This window comes from Nestor notabilis, unplaced genomic scaffold, assembly GCF_000696875.1.
Source record: "Nestor notabilis isolate BGI_N333 unplaced genomic scaffold, ASM69687v1 scaffold11508, whole genome shotgun sequence".
NCBI classification, from domain to species: domain Eukaryota; kingdom Metazoa; phylum Chordata; class Aves; order Psittaciformes; family Psittacidae; genus Nestor; species Nestor notabilis.
The window spans coordinates 10,631-29,728 of NW_009940599.1; the positions used below are offsets into that span (position 1 = coordinate 10,631).

The 19,098-nt window shown below is 45.6% G+C and overlaps 1 protein-coding gene across 1 annotated transcript in view; it reads right to left on the reverse strand.

The window, feature by feature from the left end:
* Positions 1 to 4,923: 4,923 nt before the first annotated feature.
* Positions 4,924 to 19,098, reverse strand: part of ABCA12 (ATP-binding cassette, sub-family A (ABC1), member 12) — a gene marked incomplete at its 5' end in the record, with an annotated part of 51,576 nt that continues 37,401 nt past the window's right edge. Inside the window, 14 exons of the mRNA XM_010020440.1 lie at positions 4,924 to 5,043; positions 6,235 to 6,372; positions 7,066 to 7,171; positions 7,621 to 7,713; positions 7,974 to 8,077; positions 8,788 to 8,922; positions 9,068 to 9,212; positions 9,819 to 9,965; positions 11,558 to 11,737; positions 12,624 to 12,892; positions 14,411 to 14,570; positions 15,170 to 15,285; positions 17,145 to 17,322; positions 17,775 to 17,829. Of these exons, the coding sequence (XP_010018742.1) occupies positions 4,924 to 5,043; positions 6,235 to 6,372; positions 7,066 to 7,171; positions 7,621 to 7,713; positions 7,974 to 8,077; positions 8,788 to 8,922; positions 9,068 to 9,212; positions 9,819 to 9,965; positions 11,558 to 11,737; positions 12,624 to 12,892; positions 14,411 to 14,570; positions 15,170 to 15,285; positions 17,145 to 17,322; positions 17,775 to 17,829 (1,946 nt within the window). The remainder of the gene's footprint in view (positions 5,044 to 6,234; positions 6,373 to 7,065; positions 7,172 to 7,620; positions 7,714 to 7,973; positions 8,078 to 8,787; positions 8,923 to 9,067; positions 9,213 to 9,818; positions 9,966 to 11,557; positions 11,738 to 12,623; positions 12,893 to 14,410; positions 14,571 to 15,169; positions 15,286 to 17,144; positions 17,323 to 17,774; positions 17,830 to 19,098) is intronic.

Below are 19,098 nucleotides of genomic sequence, written 5' to 3' on the forward strand. Positions count from 1 at the left end.
CTATTTCAGTGCCATCTTCCTCATTTCCACCCTCTCCCTGAACAACTAAATTAATTAGAGTGATTTTTTTTTTCTTTCTTAATTTAAATACTGTTGTGGAATAATAATTCTGATTAATTCTTTTTTTTTCCTCTCATTCCCCACTGCTTCTTTTCTCTGTTGTCCTCGCTTTTAATACACTGTTGATATTTTGTTACAGCTATGCAAGATCACAGCTGTTGTCTGAAAAAAAAAAAAGGTAAAATCATGCTATGTGCTGTTGCCATCCAACAACCATTTTTCTTCTTCCACCAGCTCACAAAAAAACCCTTCCCCTGTTAAGCGCAGGAGCATACATTTTTCTTGGCTTGTAAAAAGCTTCAGTGAAGCTGCAGCAATGTAAGGAAGCCAAAGCCCTTATGACAGGCTGGTGCCTCATCCTGAGCCTGTTACAAGGTCACATCCTGCAACTTCTTGATCCCAGGAGTGACCCCAGGCAGGCAGCAGGTCTGTGGGCATCATCCGCTCTTTTGCTTTACTGCCCACTGGGTTATGTTTACCTGGACGTGTTCATTTGACCTGGCAACATGTTTTCTGATCCAATCCAGTAACAAAACCACTGTGGCTTTCATGAAAGGACAAAAAAATCCGGTTAGACCCTGGATTTATATATATGGTAGCGATCAGGGCTGAGAGAAACACTGCTTAACATTGGACAGCTTTTCTGCCCCTGCCAGACCTTTTCTCACCCTGCGAAGCCAGCTCTCAGTGGTCATTTGCATCAAGACCAGAGCTCAGCAAGGATCAGGCTGGAGAAGCACCATGCTTCCATCAGCAGCATAAAGTGATAAATGAAGGAGAGCCAGGATCGAGATTTGAATTGTTGCCTCCAAGTCCACAGTTCCAGTTACAAAACAGATTTGAATCAGTCTCATACTCCACATAACCAATTCTGAAGCTCCTCCTTGACTCCCTGGCCCCGAACTTGTTTAGCGATTTCATATACCATGTGTCTGTGATATTTTAGAGTGGTTTTCAGTGAAGCTCAGCTGAGGCCCACACAATTCCAATTCACACAAAGGGGCAGCACGATCACACTGGCAGGGCTGGCCCTGGCACTGCTGCTCCCTGCTGCCTCCAACAAAGGTTATTAGGGTGGCTGTAGTGGGACTGCATGAAAAAAATGCGATGAAAAGCTTGTTTCCATCCACCCTGGACTGCAGCATTCATCTCTCGCTCCCGGAGAAGTGATGGGCAGTGGTACACAGAGTGCTTCTCCAGCCCTTCCAGGAACATCAGAGTCAGTGTTTGCAATGATCTTCCCTCCCTGCTCACACCGAACAAAGGACTGGGCTTGTTGGCTGCCTGTTGTTGGAAAGCAGAGTCATGGAAAGCAACAATTTCAGAGAGGATTCAGAGAGGGCTGACAATGGGGGACACCTGCTATTGCACCTGAACATCAGCAAGGTGAAGATCACTGCCTCCATCCTTTCCCTGATGTGTACAACCTGCTCACCATCTTTGAGACAGATCAGTTATTTCTGAATCAGGGCTATGTATCTGTGGCCACCTCTGGGACCAGAATGAACCCTTCTCTGGGAGACAAAGGGGCAAGGAGTATGTGCTCGCAGTCCAGAAACCAACCATGTCCTGGGCTGCATCCCCAGAGCATGAGCAGCAGGTTGAGGGAGGGGGTTCTCCTCCTCTGCTGTGCTCTGGGGAGACCCCCCCCTGCAGTCCTGATCCAGCTCTGGGGCAACAGCACAAGAGGGACATGGAGCTGCTGGAGTGAGGCCAGAGGAGGCCACGAAGCTGCTGCAAGGGCTGGAGCAGCTCTGCTCCGGAGCCAGGCTGAGAGACCTGGGCTGGGGCAGCTGGAGAAGAGAAGGCTCCTTAAGGGGAGACCTTAGAGCAGCTCCAGTGCCTAAAGGGGCTACAGGAAACTTGGAGAGGGGCTTTGGACAAGGGCCTGTAGGGACAGGACAAGGGGAATGGCTTTAACATGCCAGAGGGGAGATAGAGATTAGATTTTAGGAGGAAGTGGCTGCCCCATCCCTGGCAGTGTTCAAGGCCAGGCTGGGCTTTGGAGCCTGGGGTTTGAAGCAACCTGCTCTAGTGGAAGGTGTCCCTGCCCATGGCAGGGAATTGGAACTAGATGAGCTTTAAGGTCCCTTCCAACCCAAACCAGTCTGTAATTCTACAAACCGTGAAGCTGGTGTTCAGAGACAGGACACTATTAGCTTCCACACTTTTTGCCCTGGCATTGAGCCTGGGGTGTGTCCTACCTCCAAAGGAGACAGGTTGAATCTGAGGCTCTGCAGGGAGTATGGATATTTGTAACGTGGCACAAAAGGTAATTCAGCCCCTAGTGATGTTATATACAACCTCCTTGCCAGATGCTTCAGCCCCCTAAACAGTTGTAACTGCTTCTCCCCAGGTTTCAATTAAATTCCCTTAAGCCTGTAAAGTTTGGCTTGTTTGGACCAATACCTACAGACTTGATTGCAACAGCAGATGTTTTATTTTTACCTGCAAGTGAAAACGGGGACCATGTATCATGGCCGTGGCACATTTCACATGGAGCAGATGTTTCTATTAATGCCAGAATTGGGTGGAAACTCAAATGATGCTTTTCGCCTTTTTTCCCCCCTCCCCAAACTTTTTTTTTTTTTTTTTACTCAATTAAACTGCAACTCACTGAAGTATTCCAATGAATCACTTCCTGGTTTTTTTTCTTTTTTGTTTGATTAGTAGGCTCTAAAGGGACAAAAGAATAGCTTTGTATCAGTCTCCCTCAATTAAATGGAAAGTACATCTGGACAGAGTCTGAAGATCCATCTTCCGCTGGCAGTTGCAAAGCCATCGACATAATAAAATAATACTCTGATTGGTATTACAAGGCTGCATTTAAATCATTGGCATTCATGCTCCAAGTCCTTTGCAGGGAGCACAAGCCCTCCATTAGAGAAAAGCGTAATTTTATACTCTGATCTCTATAAGATATGCAATGAAAATGAGAGGAAAAAAAAAGCTTTTGCAGAGCTGGAGACATAATAATAGAAGCTACAATGAAAGTCTGGGCAGCTTTTTCAGTTACTTATAAACTGCAGGTGTCAAATGCGTTCTGGAAAGAAGCTGAATTCCAGTTTTAATTACAGTCAGCAGGTTAAGGCGTAATTCAAGGCTTGATAATACCTCCAACCCGTAACAAAACTCCTCCTGCCTCCAGTAGGAAGCTTACACCAAGATCATGGAGAAAGCGTGACCTCCTTGCAGGAGCTAAACTCTGAACTTCAGTATCCCACTGTAAAATCCCAAACACCCTCCGTATTTAAAGTACTTCTTCCTTGTGTGACTCTCTCAGCAAGCTTCAGCATCAAATGGGAACTCAACTAGTAAAACTGCTCTGAGGGTCAGGGTGAGAAAGATACGTCATTGCAGCTTTCATATAAAGATTCTTTTGGATCAAATTAGCTTTGGGGAAAGGAAAAAAATGGGAAAAAAGTGAGGAAAAATAGAGAAACCCTGTGGCTGGAGTTGTGTGAGAGAGCCCCAAGCCAAGTGTCACATGGGCCTTCCTGGGTCTTATAAGGCAGGTATGACCTGACTTTAGCAGCAATCTCCTTTTACCAGCAGCAGTAAGTTTATTGAGCTCAAAGAATTTAAGTTCATTATGTGCTTGAACTGCACCATGTACATCAATGCCTGACCCAAAACAGTATGCGAAGCCTTATGCTGACATGTATAATAAGGACTAATATTAAACTATTCTACCTATTAATGACTCTGGGGGAAAAAGCCGGATGTGTGTACTGGGGTGCTAAACTCTGCTACTGCTCAGAGCTAGGCAGAGGTCTCATTTATAGCCTTCAAAGGCAGAGCCTGATTATCCCTTATTATGTTGGAAAACACAGCTCTAGAGTTGCAGGGACAGCCACCACCCAGGTGGTGAGGAGGAAGGTCACTGGAAAGAAGGCAGGGAGGCACATCTGCCTGGGAGACGAAGCTTTTCTGAGCAAGAGAGATGCTCATTGCTTTCACTCTGCTTAAGGAAACACAGTCTTATGAAGCAAACTTCTACATACCAGAGGATTCAAACAACGTATCTCCTCGTACCATTCTTCTGCTGTAATGATGAAGCCCTGGACACCAGCCAAAAGCAGAAAGGGGCTGGCTGGTGGCATGATCTTCCATTGATTACCAAGAGCCAGGAAGTGCCTGAGACTGGAGCACTTACTTGAGGAGTTACACTGAGCTGGAATAAACCAGGACCAAAACAAAACCACTGGAAGTGCTGACTTTTAAAATAACTCTATTTGTATTGACATAACCCACACATACAGATAAGCTTTACATCACTACCAAAGACGGCCCCCACCAACTGCATATGCGACTCAGAACATAACACCTATGTCCTCACAACACCCCTGTGAGGTGGGGCAAGGCCGTGAACCCCATTTCACCAGTGGGGAACCTGTCAAAACTGAGCGACTTGCTCATGGTCACCCAATGTCTGTTGCTGAGCAAGGAGTGGAGTGTGGGCTTTCAGAGAGGGCAGCCATGGGGCTGCTCTATTGTCGAACACCCCACAGTGCTGACAGCGTCCCTGCTCCATTACGGCCATTTCTGCTGTAAGGAAATGGCCACGAGCAGCAGGTGATGTCAACTAAGTCCTCACAGGCATTGCAGTGATCATAAAACAAGAACTGGGAGGGGGGAGAAAGAACCTGTGGAAAGACCAATCTGATTTGTAACCAAATGCCAGTCTTAAATGCCTACCATGTTCCTAGTAACAAAATAAGTGCATATCAAAAAGAAGTACTTTAAGAAAATGGGACTTTTTAACCCCACCATCCCAGAATCATAGAGAACAGGGCTGGAAGAACCCCAAGAGGTCATCAGGTCTTTTCCTCAGCTTCTATGATACCCTGTGGTTGGGTCCCTTCAGTAGATGGAGCTTATGGTGCTATTTTGGCTACTTGTATCAGAGCTGTCCAGTGTCACATCAGGACCTGTGTCTGTGCCGTCAGGATCCACTTGATCTTTAGCAAAGTTGATGAAAACCTACAAGTTTAAAGGAAGACATTCAGTATGTGACAGCACAAATAATTTATAATGGGGATGAATATAAAAAAGGCTGGTCATTGGACTGTGAGCCTGAAGAGGGTGGCCAGGAATGGATTCACACTGGATCTGAGAACTGCAAATGTTAGCCTTCTATGGGCTAGTGTAAAGAAATGGATACACACTCCTGTAGTGCTGAATCGACACCCAGGATGCGAAGGGAGACATTCCTGCACAAAACCTCATTGTCCTGCAGCTCATGTTTCACCAGTATGAGCGAGGTAACACCCGTGGGGTGGCTTCTTTTGATCGTAGTGTAATACAGCTACATTATTACTTTATAAACCCATCTGTCTCTATATAATTGACATCCTTGCATGCACAAGTGCATATGATATAGATAGGTATGTATAATCACACCTAACAGTCTTTGTTTGAACAGGATCTAATGAATACCTAAAATACTCTCACTAGAACACTACCTGTCATCACATTTGCATATACCAAGCTGTCCTCCCACAGAACATGACTGGGGCTTCCTGTGCTGTTCCTGCCCATTTCTCACAGCCACTGCCCCTTACTAAAACAATACTGAGGATCTCTGTTTAACCATTTGTAGGATTACAGAGCTGCAGTTTTCCTCCTCTCTCTGGGACAGACCTAAAATTTCAGGTGCTGAAACTCAAGAGGATGATTTCTTCTGGATAGTCCTTACAGCATCCCTTGTGTTTCCTACAAGATTCTGATGCTAGTGGGAATGTTTTTCCAAGAGCAAATTGAAGGAACTTAACCATGAAGCTGTTTGGAGTAATGCTAAAAGAACTTACAACCCAAATACAAGAAAGAGTGAAATCAAGCAAATTTCCAGGGCCGGTGAAAAGCCTAGCACTGGACTCAGGAGTAGTCCCTAATCCTGCCCTTCATCCACACCTACAAGACTGTTGAAGCCAGCAGTAACAGAGCAGAGAACAGATCCTCTATGCTGCAGGCAGCTTTCTATGTGTGTTTTTTGTAGAGCCAGCACAGGTATCTGGAGGCAGTAGTACTGATAAAGTATCCTCAGGAGCAATATAGATGGAAATCCCTTTCAAAATGTAGTCTATTGTGCGCAGCAGTCCATTGTGTGTAACCATCAGTCTGCTCCCCTGTTAACAGTTTTAAATGGATGGCCACACATCTTTAATTCCTTACCTCTTCTAACGTTGTTTGACTCACTGAGAAGTGCCTGATATTGAAGGTCTCTTTGCTGGCTTCCAGGAGATCAAATATATTCGCTACCCCTCCTGCAGAGACTGGAACGTGATACTCCACCATGTTGAAATGCCGATCCTGGGGGAACAGGAATGGTGGGATCAAGTTAAGAGGTTGCTGCCTATAAAGAGCCAACAGATCTGATGGCTGTCTGGCTGAGAATGGAAGCAAAGAGGAACTAACCACGAGAGACTGAAGGAGCAGAGGGTGTGTTCTCTCCTTCTGGCTCCCAAATGTGAGGAATATTGTTGTATTGGCCAGTGTTTCTCCATTGGGAGTTTTTGTGGGGTTTGTGTCTGGGAGATGATAACTAAGCCCCAGTGCTGGAAGCCTGAGAGTAGCCATAGTATTTTCCAGCTAGAAGTCTGATGCTTTGATTAATGCAGAGATCGGGTTATGGACAATGGATGGGATTTGTGACTTGGTTACTCTGGTTTTACAGTTATTCAGTTACTGGAAGCAACTGACCATCTCAGTACCCACTGAATATGAAGTGGGTCTCTGTGCAGCCCACTCTTCAGTGGGACCATTCCTGGGGCAGAGCTGCTTTATAGGATCACTGTATGGCTGAAGTTATTTAATCCACCAAGGAACTTGGGTGCTCCAGCCCTTGGACAATGCTTCTGATAGTGCTGGCAAGGTGTGTGTGTATGAGTATCTTACTCTCTGAGAGCACGGATCTATGTGCACAAGATTACTATCTTGCAAGGTGCTCTTGGTTAATTTTAAGGGACGGAGACAACCTCTCCTGAGAGCACTTATCCTGTTTACCTTCAGGCAGGTATTTGGAAAATGCAATTTCATGAACTCTGTCAGCATCTCAGTGCAAACTGTGTTGCTATTTAAGTGCATCTTCACAGTGAATCCTCTTCCAAACCTAGGGGAAAGAGAAAATCACAATTAACACAGTAGAAAAGAGAAACAGTAAATCCTTTGAGAGTGCTGCACAGCCTCTTTAGGGAAATCAAATCCAGGCTGAGTGCAGCTTGAATGGGGCCAGGGTTGTTAACCTGGAGCGAAACTTAGTAAGAAGCCAAGCTATTGTGGTAACTAATAAAATTGAAGCTCAACCCTAACATGCATTTCACATTTTCAGGAGTGAACAGATTACTTTAGGGAACACATCTCTGGGAAGAAAAGCTGTGAGAAAGCAGAAAGTGCATTCGTTAACACAGAACTTCTATGGTGTAGTAAGAAACTTAAACCAGAAAATGATGTTATTTTGATGCCCTGTTAAGAGAGGGATCATATCCTGAGCCCTCAAAGCTGGGGGTCAGTAACTTCGTTTGCTGTTCAGTGGAAGTGAAATAGGTGCATTTTACTGACCTGCTCTTGATATGCTGCAAAGAGCCAATGCACTGAAAACTCCCATTCACCATAATAGCCAGTCTGGTACAGAGGGCTTCACATTCTTCCATGCTGAAAAAACAACCAAGAAACTCAAATCAGTCATCGAGAAGGTACAAAAAAGAGTTATTTTAGTAATCAGAGAACATTACTGATCTTCCCTAAAGTGCTGTGGGTCTCTGTGGGCACCCACATTCAGCCACATCAAACCCCCAAACCTGTCAGAGCTTGGCGCCCTGAAATCCTGCAAGGACAGCAGGGAGTGTGAAGGAGGGGTCTCTCCATATGTCCTGCCAGCACTGAAACTGGAGGCAGAGCCAAACCAGCCCTACCTGTGGGATGTGAGTATCACAGAGCATTTGTTCTGCACCTCCTCGCTGACGATTTTCCAAAGGTGGCGTTTAGCATTTGGATCCATTCCAGAGCTTGGTTCATCCTATTGGGAAAGACAGGACTGAATGTAAATTTGCACTCAAAATCTGATCTTCCTAACACTTGTGCTCTTCTTAGGTTCATCTTTAGTACTATGTTTGCTGGTAAAGACCAACAGGAGAGCTTACACTGGTACACATCTGGGAGAAGGATTATCTTCAACTGCATTATGGATTTGACTGAGATATAGAATCACAGGCTGGTTTGGGTTGGAAGGGACATTAAAGCTCATCCAGTTCCAACCCCATGCCACGGGCAGGGACACCTTCCACTAGAGCAGGTTGCTCCAAGCCCCTGTGTCCAACCTGGCCTTGAACACTGCCAGGGATGGGGCAGCCACAGCTTCTCTGGGCACCCTGTGCCAGTGCCTGAGAACCCTCACAGGGAAGAGCTTCTGCCTAAGAGCTCATCTCAATCTCCCCTCTGCCAGGTTAAAGCCATTCCCCTTGTCCTGTCCCTACAGGCCCTTGTCCAAAGCACCTCTCCAGGTTTCCTGTAGCTCCTTTAGGCACCGAAGCTGCTCGAAGGTCCCCCTGTAAGGAGCCTTCTCTTCTCCAGCTGGCTCAGCCCAGCTCTCTCAGCCTGGCTCCAGAGCAGAGCTGCTCCAGCCCTCGCAGGATCTGTGCCCAGGGAGGTTTTGTAGACTGTCAAAGTCTAGCCCTGCCAGCCGAAAGATCTGCTCATCTTTCCTCCAAGATGACCCCCATTTCTCACCAGCAGCAAAATTGATGGATTCCCAATGAGAGCCAGAGCAGTTGACAATTTTCTGTTGGTGCCATAACTGCACATAGAGGTGACTCTGTCTTTGTAGGGCATCAGATTCAGGCGGTGGAGAAGCTGAAGTACAACCTATGGGAGCAAGAGTACTGCTTTCACACCAATGTCCAGGCATAAATTACCATGTGCATATCTATTTATTGAAAGACTAATTAAATCAACGTAAAAGCTCTCAATAACTGGAAAATGCTTTAAGTCAATCCCCAGTGTTACTCACTCCTTTGATATCTCTCTCTGGGATGCCATGGAGTCTAGCATAGTAATACATGTGTTCTTCCACAGTCAGCAAGTCATCCAAGGCATCTTCTTGAGGACAGTAGCCAAAGAGTGACCAGTGTGCCTCACTAATGTCATTCAAGGACCTGTGTAAGGAAGTTGGCAAGTCATTTTAAACACATTAAATTGACAGTGCACTCTAGGATCAGACAGGAGAGAGAGAAAACCCCTTTCTCCTGCTTCCTACTCACTTCCCCAACCCTTGAAGGAAAATGCTATGAATTCATAGACCTTCAACTTTTAGGTCCTTAGTTCTACAAAGGAAGAATTAGACTTGTGATGTCTGTTAGCCATGATGTCTAGTACATAGCTCTCTGATTAACAACACTTCAGATGGCACAGCTACCGCCAAGCCTACTGCTGCTGAAGAGCACTTTGAGATGAAGTCCTACTAGTCTCCAGATACTAGATCAGAAGTGGAATCACACTCAGCTGAGGATCTAAGTCTGATCCCATTTGCAATGGAATGAAGTGGAAGAAACACCACTGAGAACAGAAGAGGTACAACAGACCCCCAGGGAAGCAACCACACCATCTTCAAAGGGTGAAATTCCCTGCATTCTTCACTTGTGCTCTGTTTTGGATGTTTTGTTTCAGACTTTTGCATTTCTTTTCTTTTGCCAACCAGCCTTAAAAACTGCTCCCAGGCTGATTTGATCATACGCCTTCCCCAGAAACCACATCCTCCATACCCAGAATGATCCTGGACCCTCAACCTTCCGCTGGATGCTCCGATATCACCCGTCAGCATCTTAAAGATGGTTGTCTTGCCAGCTCCATTCACACCAAGCAAGCCAAAGCACTGGGTTGTGGGAAAGAAAAGCAGAAATGTAACCGCACTGTATTCATAATGCAGAAGTACTGCTCAGAGATGAGACATGCTCAGTGCATCTTCTTTCTTCCCTGGACCCTTGAGCAAGATGAATTGCAGGTGGAGGTACTCAGAGCACATGAACATTATAATGGAGGATGGTTGTGGTGCAATATACTGCAGCTTACATTAGGACTGTTTGTTTAATATGGTGAAGAATCAAAGATGTGTTTCTAACAGAGTAATTCCTTTCACTGCAAGGTGCATTTCTGCAGTGAGCTCATCTGACAGGCCAAATCCTCATCATCTCATTTGCGCAAAGTCTCCCATTGACAGGAACAGAGCTATTCATAGGAATGAGGTGAGTGAGGTTTGTGCTGTCATTCATAAAGCCTTAATGCAACACAAGATTTTTGTCAAATAATCTCCCTAATGCACTACATTAATAAGATTAAGAACTGGCTTCCTGTAGTGCAGTTCAGTTTCTCATGCTAAAATCTATGTTTTATTGCTAAGGTTGGAGATATGCAGTTGTGTGCTGCATAAGCAATCACCATTGTGCTGATAATTACTGTTATTTTCATGTCATTAGTACAGACCAGCTGATCTGAAAACCCTCATGTGCTGGGCTCACTGCAGATGCACAGCATCGATCCAATGCTCTTCCCCACCTTGGAGTCCATGCAGGAACAGTATCTGTGCACAGTCTGCAGTGCAGGGCCACAGCCTCTGCTGACACATGAGGATTAGCACCCTAAACCCCACCAGCATCCAGATGACTTTTGCCAGAGAGTAGAAACCTTGATGCCAGTGGTGGCTTGGAAAAAAATCCTCTGCCAGAAAGATGAGTGCCACAGTCTCCACTGCTATACTCCTGCCCAGCACCCTACAGCCTTTCATCTCAGTGGGATCCAGGCAATCAAAAGAAGTCAGGTACCAAGGATTAATTCCAAGCTTCCCCACAAGTGAGGTGCAAAGCCTGAGGTAGAATCTGGTCTCCACTTTCCTCTGGATCTCAGAGGTGCTCTGTGTGCTCCCATCTTTTCTCTTCTCATGAGTCAGAACTGCACTGGCACAACCAAAGAATGTTTTTTCTTTAGAGTTAAGTTTTAAGTCCTGATTCACGGAAATAGGTGTTCAGCTGAAGTGATTTGTCTTCCCCTGATGGGAGAATACAAGCAGATAACCCTGACTCACTGCCTCCCATGCCGTTTAGGTGAATAATTGCAACTGGACAAATTCTGCTGCCCTCATTTACCATATGCTAATCCCCAGTGATGCCCCAGGCTGTGCTAGGTGCTGTACAAACACAGCATGCAGACATTTTGCTCTGAATACAGCTGTACCACTGTCCTATGCACTTTTTGTCTTTCTAGGGCCTTCATACTGTCAACTAATGTCCCAGGTCCACCAGGAGCCTTTCAGCACTACCATAACCCCAAGAATCCACAAATACGGCAAAGGAAGGAAGAGGTCAGAGCAGAACAAACCACTACGGTTGTGCTGGGACAGCAGCAAGGACCAGGAGAGAAGATGACCTTTGGACTGTAGATGCGTCCCAGTTTCCCTCCCCAGGGTGGAAGGTGCCAGCAGCCCTTTCCCCTCGCTCACCTCTCCAGCAGGAAAGCCGCGATGTGCTTGTGAGGGAGGTGGTAGATCTTTGTGAGGTTCTGGAGCTGCACCACATCAAAGTCAGCTTTGCCAGACTCCACCCGGTTCCTCTCTGCCTGCACATCTCCGTCCTCTTCAGCTGCAGGTGGCAGAAGTGGTGCTTTGCCATGTACTCTGTCAAACAGGAACCTATGGCAAGGGAAGAGAGGGGACCTTATCTTCTGGCAAGCAGACAGCAGTGGGCCTGTGTGCTTGGGATAGATACTAAGGTCCTGTGAGATCCTAGAGCATGCAAAAAAATACTCAGACATACAGAGAATTTCTGTTCTCACTTGATGTTTGCTCCATTTAGGGAATTAAAAAACAGAATTCTTTTTCATGCCAATTTTTTTCTCTTTTTCAGCAAATATTCTGAGCTGGAGCAGGCCCTGCCTTGCGGACATACTCATAATGCAGGTGACAGGACTGTTCTCACTCCTTCCTGTGTGCATCGAAGCCAGAGGGAACAGGGAGGTTCTAACAGAGGTGGCTGTCAATGGACTGACTGCTCCTACAACAACGCCAGGTCTGAATCTGCTCCCACAAGTGCTGCTTCGCTTTTCTAAAGGAGACCAAATGCGGGGGCGGGGGGGGGGGGCGTGTCTAAGTCCTCTTGAGGCTTTCAGGAGTCTTGTAAAGGAATTCCCACAAAACCACTTTGGACAGGCTAAGCCTCAACATTCAGGACTGTGGGCAGAAAGTGCCCAATGTTGAGTCAAGCCAGGGACCTACCAAATGTCTGCCCCTCCTCCTCATCAGAACATCTGCCCACCAAACCTAGAGCCCTGAAACAAGGGCCATAGTCTCAGCCAGGAAGGACTACTGAGAGAGTCCAGTAACCTACACCTCTATTACTCAATACACTAATTACTGCTAGGCACCAGGACTGCTGCCAGAGAAAACTTACTCCATGTTTGCAAAGTGTCTTGGAAATTTATGGGCTTTGTAATCGACAATGATGGTGTGAGAGCCCAGAATTAAACCACTGAGCACCGGCTTGGTCTGTTTTCATTGCGAGGCTCCAGATGTTACTTACTCTAGTATGTTGTTCCAGAGCCTCTGGATCATCCTGTCATGGACTGTAAGACGAATGGCAAAAAACACAGTGCCCTGGATAAACATGGCAAACAGCTTGGACGTGGTCTTGTCCAGCTCAAAGGTTTTGTCAGGGTAGTCCACTCCATAGGCTTTTAAGAAGCCCAGCAGTGCCTGATCCTGTGACAGTTCAATCAAGCCATAGCCAAAGCAAAATTGTGGGAACAGCAGGAACACATGCCTCAAGTTTTCAGCGAGATCGTGCAGGCCCTGAAAACAACAACAACAAGCAGCACAGTCAGTCACTGCTTTTATTCATGGAATAAATTCATAGGTTTTACCGTGGGACTGAAGTGTAACAATTACATTGGGATTTGCTTGTGTCTCAGAGCAGAGATAAATTGACAGCAAAGACAGATCGTTTCACAGGCACAAGGTCAGAAAAGTCAACAGGCAGCTCTAAGGTTGTGATCACCCATAGTAAACAGCAGCCAGTTCCCTGCAGACTCCCTCACTGCTGCTCCAGCTGCTCACCCTATGCATGCAGCAGCCCCATATCCACCCATAAACCAGAGCTGAATCCTGCCACTGAGCTGCACTGTGCCTCCCAAAACTACACAGCTGCCATAGCAGCCCACTGTGGAGCACAAGCCACTCCCCTGGAGCACTGTCCTAGCTGCTTCCCTTTGACAAGCACCTCCATAAAACACAAGATTTGTCTTTCACAGACGTAGAAGGGCTTTTCTAGCTGATTAATGGCAAAACAGCCCCGTGCACAGCCTCACACTTATGAACCCTCATACATAGAGATTTGGTGCATTTCTAGCAGAAGAAAGGATAAGCTCACAGAGCAAAGAGGAGAGGCAGTAAATTAGCATGGAAAGAAACTGACTCCCTGCCACTGGGGCACAGAGGGCTAAAAGATGATCAGATTGCACATCCCTGAAATCCAGAAGGTTGCTAAAGAAGCACTGTCCAGCTAGAGAGGAAAATCAACCCAGCTACTCTTTTACAAAGTGACTGCCCTCCATAAAAAAGAACTCTAAATGTAAGATTTACATTTTTTCCCAGTGATTCCCAGGAATATCTCAGTTTAAAAGAAGGTTTTACTTTGGGGAATCATCACTGCCTCCGAGTCATTTGTCATCCTTGCATGGAGAAGATGATTGCATTACAGATCTAGATGACAGACACCTAGTGCTGGGCTTAATGCAGCACGTCAGACTTGGGGCCATGACATCTAGTTGTCACTCTCCACAGTTTGTGCTGCAAGAAATTCTTCCCTGTGAGGGTGCTGAGGCGCTGGCACAGGGTGCCCAGAGAAGCTGTGGCTGCCCCATCCCTGGCAGTGTTCAAGGCCAGGTTGGATACAGGGGCTTGGAGCAACCTGCTCTAGTGGAAGGTGTCCCTGCCCATGGCAGGGGGCTGGAACTGGATGAGCTTTAAGGTCACTTCCAACCCAAACCATTCTGTGGTTATCAAACATCTACACACAACTCCTGCTCTTCTCTGCACAGGCAGTTTTCTACCTCTCTTTTTGTATTCTTCACTCTGTCACCATCATTTCCTTCTTTGTGGGGGGTGCAGATTTACACACAAGCAAGATTCATATTTGACTCACGTCCTGTCTATAGGGAGCCCCATAAAGTCCTACAACTAGTGTCCTCTCTTTGGTCTACCTCAAATATCTGGAAACCAACCAGATACTAAGGACATGATCAAAGCCGCCAAACTCAACAAGAGCCTCCTGTTGCTTTACCAAGGGTCGAGTATTAGTATGGCTCCTACCTGGTCCGTGGCCTTTTCCTGGGAGATCAGAAATACAACTGAGTGAGTAATAATGGTGTTGATGCCGAAGAACAAGTTGACGCAGACATAAACGATGAAGGCCATGCCTGTTTCTTTGAAAAACCCAGCCAGCAGGTACATCCATGAGAACGTTGCGTATCTATAAATTGCCAACAGTGCAGAGAATACTACAGTAATTGAAAACAAACAGCTGAAGACATCAGACAGTGTAACAGTTCTGTTCTAGCACATGACTGACCTACATAACTTGCATAAGGAGCTTAAAGAAGGAAAATTGGCTTTGTAGCTGTCAGATTTGGGGGAATTTTATGATGGATACTTTGGACATGGAGCCCCAACTGAAAGCAGACCGGGCCTGGAGGATTCAAAGCCAGGGAGACATTTTGCTAAGTTTCCCTGAATTGCGGTGCTGATTTTTTTTTTCCCCTCTGATTTTGAAATGCTTCTATTATCTTGAACTTCGCAAGAGTTCAGTAAGCATCTGCTTACAGCTTGGCCTGTCACTGTGACCCTGTATATTTACATACCTTCCCCTAGAGTTTGCTTTGAATAAAGCAGGCATGACAACAGGAGTTCAGCTCACTGCTCCTGAAAGGAGCAACTAGTCACCATGTGTAAAGTGCATGTTGAAGAAAAAAGCCCACATATTCCTCCCTTGGATCTCAAATTGCAGCACCCTGCAATATCCAGTTCCTCACTCTGTGCAATGATATTAAAGTAACTAAGCTCCACACTTACCCAAACAGTAACAGCAGCAGAAATACTGCCAGTAAGTTACTGTTGTTGCAGAAAGCTGGGATCTGGAAGGATGAAATAACTCCTACTGAGAGTCCAATAGGGACCATAAAAAGTACCTGCAAAATGATATTAAAAGGATGTTATCAGGATGACAGTTCTTAAACATTTTTGTAGCACTATGCAGAAACAACAATGCCAGGTCTGAATCTGCTCCCACAAATGCAGCTTGGCTTTTCTAAGGGGGAAACCAAACGCAGGTGGGGTCTCAGTCCTCCTGAGACTTTTGGGAGTTTTGTAAATGAATTCCCACAAAGCCACTTTGAACAGGCTTCAGCATTCAGGACTGTGGGCCGAAAGTGCCTAAACAAAGGTTGTGAATGAAGAATACCCCTTTTGGGTTTTCGTTAGCCTTGCAGTCAGACCACTTCACGGTGCCTTGTAAATCTAGTCTTTCTAATGCCGAGTCTCAAGCCAGGGACCCACCAAACGCCTGCCTTGAGAGGTTCCTCTGTTCCCCAGCCTTGAGATTTAACAGAATTTACTGGCAGGGATTCACTGCGAAATATCAAGTCACCGAGAGCGCTGGATTAGTTTCAGCCCACTGAATACTGATTGTGGCAGGGACTCTGGGGATTCTCCCACTGGCTGATTTACAAATATGCAGTGCTGGAGCAGACACAGGCCTGCACCATCCTCACCCCTGCTCTGCAGAGCCAGGCTCCAGCCACGCTGCCTTCAGACCCCTTTCAAGCCCTTTGTGCAAGGCAGGAGGTACATTTGCTGTTGCCTTATCGCAGCAGCCCCTATAAGCAGGCAGCTTAGGCTACTTAGTGGTGAGCACTGTATCACTAGGACTGCTTTGTTAGCGTGCATCGGTGTTACCATACACCTAGAAGCTTAAGCTGTGCTCTGCAGAAAGATTCCAGACTCATATTCCCCAAGGGATTTCAGCCCTTAGCCCTCACTGTATCAAAGGGGGCTGGTCACCCAAATGTCCTTGAAGATTTCATATTTTTAGGAACTGATGATACCACCAGGATTTTAGACACTAGCAGAACTGCATCAATAGAAAGGTGTCAGATACATAGAGCTGATCACCATTACAGCATAGCTGGCAAAGCAAATGCTCATGGGCAGAGATGGTCTGCACTTGCAGATCGCTGTGTGAGGCTTTGACGTCGTGCACCAAAGGTAATTCATAAAACACAAAGCACTATAGTCTACAGACTGTGCGTATTTACCCTCTTAACCCAGTGATGCTTTCCAGCAGTGCTATTAATCCTCTTTACCATAAAGAAACTTAACTTCAGGGAGAGCAGGGGCATGCCTATGCCACGTAATGCAGCACAGTGCTGAGGAGCTCAACTATCTATAGGAACAAGGTGGTAAATCTATGCAGCGCAGTGCAGCACTGTAGAAAGGAACTTGCTCAGGTCCTGGAAAGCATGTAGCTGTATTGGTAGCTTTCCTTGACTTAAAACCCTTCAAATACATAATCTTAAAGAGAGCATTCAACCCAGCAATGCATTTTTGCCCAACAGGAGAGTGTCAGCTGTGGAATGTCACACCCTACACTCCCAGGGTTTCCGGAATGGCTGTAGCCTCAAGCCCCAAAGCCTTACCCAGATGTGTAAAGCCTGCACGACTAATCCAGCCCCGCAAGCGAACTGAAAAGCAGCTCGCTGTTTGCATGTTAAAATTGAAATCAAGCTCTGGCCTGTGGTGTGTTGCTCTCATATAAATGTGCAGAGTGTTTTGCATACACTCCAGAGAGAAGGAATGCCTTCACTTAGCAAAATCCAGTGTTGCAGTTCACATTAATAGTCTTCAGTGCCTTGGAGAACAATTACTACATAAGACTGTTGGTAGTAATAATATTCAGAAGTCTAGGCAACCAACTTTAAATAAAGAACTTTTTTTTTCCCCCTGCTGTGTAATGCTACTCTTGGTGCATTTAGGAATGTGAATTATTTACCAGATCATAAATGAAGTTAGTCACCCAATAGGTTGTCATCCCAATGCCTGAAATATGTTGCAGTTGTTTGGCTTTTGTTTGATGTTCTTTTACCATGTAGAGCACAAAGCTTGCTGTTGTGATAGAGTAGCCAACCAAAACAGACATTGAAACTATGATGTCGAGTAAGCTGTTGAGCCTGGGGAAAAAGAGAAGAAAGATGTGAGTCCAAGTGGCAGAATTCTGTCATTGCAGAGGCGTTGTTTAAAGCTCAGAAGCAAAGCTAATGTTAATTATGCCCAGCAAAAAGGACTGACAGCACTGAGTCATAACACTGTACCAGAGCCTTGAGTGGAAAGGCCAAAAGGAAAATTATGTAATTATTAATACTGTGCCAAAGCACAAAAATGTGCGATGCTGTAACTGTGACCTCCACATCTACGTGGGATCCTGCAAAGAAACCCTATCAGGAATCAGCAGCTTTCATGACAAGCAGGATGATATTTATGCATAGAGGGAATGAAGATGAGGAGGAGAGCAGTTTCACCATTTAGAGAAAGACATTCAGTAATTTAGGCTGGTTTTTAGTTTCCAAGGAGCTCATTTGCTCCTTTAGAAGCTAAACAATTCAGGCCACATGAATCTTCTTACATTACTTGTTCTTGACTCTGTCCTCCAGGATATGGGTGAGCTGATAAGAAAATACCTACAAAAACAAAAAGAAAAGAAATTGAAGATGTGGGTACTTAAAGCTTCCTTCACCAGTTCTTAATACTATGGTAATACATAAAACTGAGAGGAGAAGAAAAGCAGATCAAAAGTTGGTTTTTGCTCTGTCATCTTGGTCTGATTTTGGGCAAAATTTTGAGCATCCTTTTTTTTCCCCTATGACTTCACTTCATTGCAGATCTAAAATTCAAACCCCAGGTCCTGTTTCTGCATCTATCTGGCTGATAGTATCATTCACTTCAGTGAGAGCACTCCCACACCTGAAATCAGGCGTGTGCTCATAGGTCTGTGTATTTTAGGTTAGATTCCTCAACACTGACCCATCCAAAACTGAGGAATATGTTTCATTTTAAAGTTGCTGTTTGGTGTTCTTTTACCATCAGAAACAAATCATTCCCTATTTCCTTCCTCCACATCTATTACCTTTCTGTGACATACGTCTTTCTCAATACAGGCATCTGTTGAGATGTTCAAAAGAACTAGCAAAAATCTAGTTACTACATTTGGAAGCCCCATGTGACGTTTTCCAAAAGGATCCCTTAAAAACGGGTTTGTATCAGGCACGAGCTGCAAGAGAGAAGTTCTCTGCTCATGTGCAGGTACCTTTAGAAGATTTGGTTTAAGTACTTCTTTACCAAGGAGAACAGCTAGTCCAAAATATACTAGTATTGTTCATCACAGTGCATTTGTTTGGAGGCAGTTTGTGCCTATAGAAACAAAAGGTGGAACGTGGTGGGCTCTGGTGGGCCAGTTCCATCGTCCAGTGAAGGTTTCTGCCTTGGTCTCTAGCACCTGAGAAAGGGTTTAGACCAAGATGTTTATGTGCCTAAACACAAGGTTCTTGATCCATACTTAGGCATCTAAGGAAATGCCTCAGTTCTCAGGGAGCATGGGATGACCTCTAGCTGCTATTAAATCCAGAGAGATGTGCTTGAACATGCCACCTCTAAAACTTAAGCTCCTTATGGCCACATGCCTGACTTTCCTCCAGTTACATGGGGAAAACTCTTCTGGGATATTTTCCGTAAGAATGAGCACTCTGATGTGGGGACCAGAAAGGAGGAGACTGAGGGTTTAGCTGCCCAAATGGCATACTGAGCTAATGAATTTGAAGGGGAAGATTTCGCAGGAAATTCAGTTCGGAGGGGAAAAAAACCCAAAACCTCAGTCTTGTCATCAGTGAGTGGAATTAAAATCTTGGGCTGCTGATAAAGCCACTCAAACAGCCAGGAAATGTTTCCCTTCT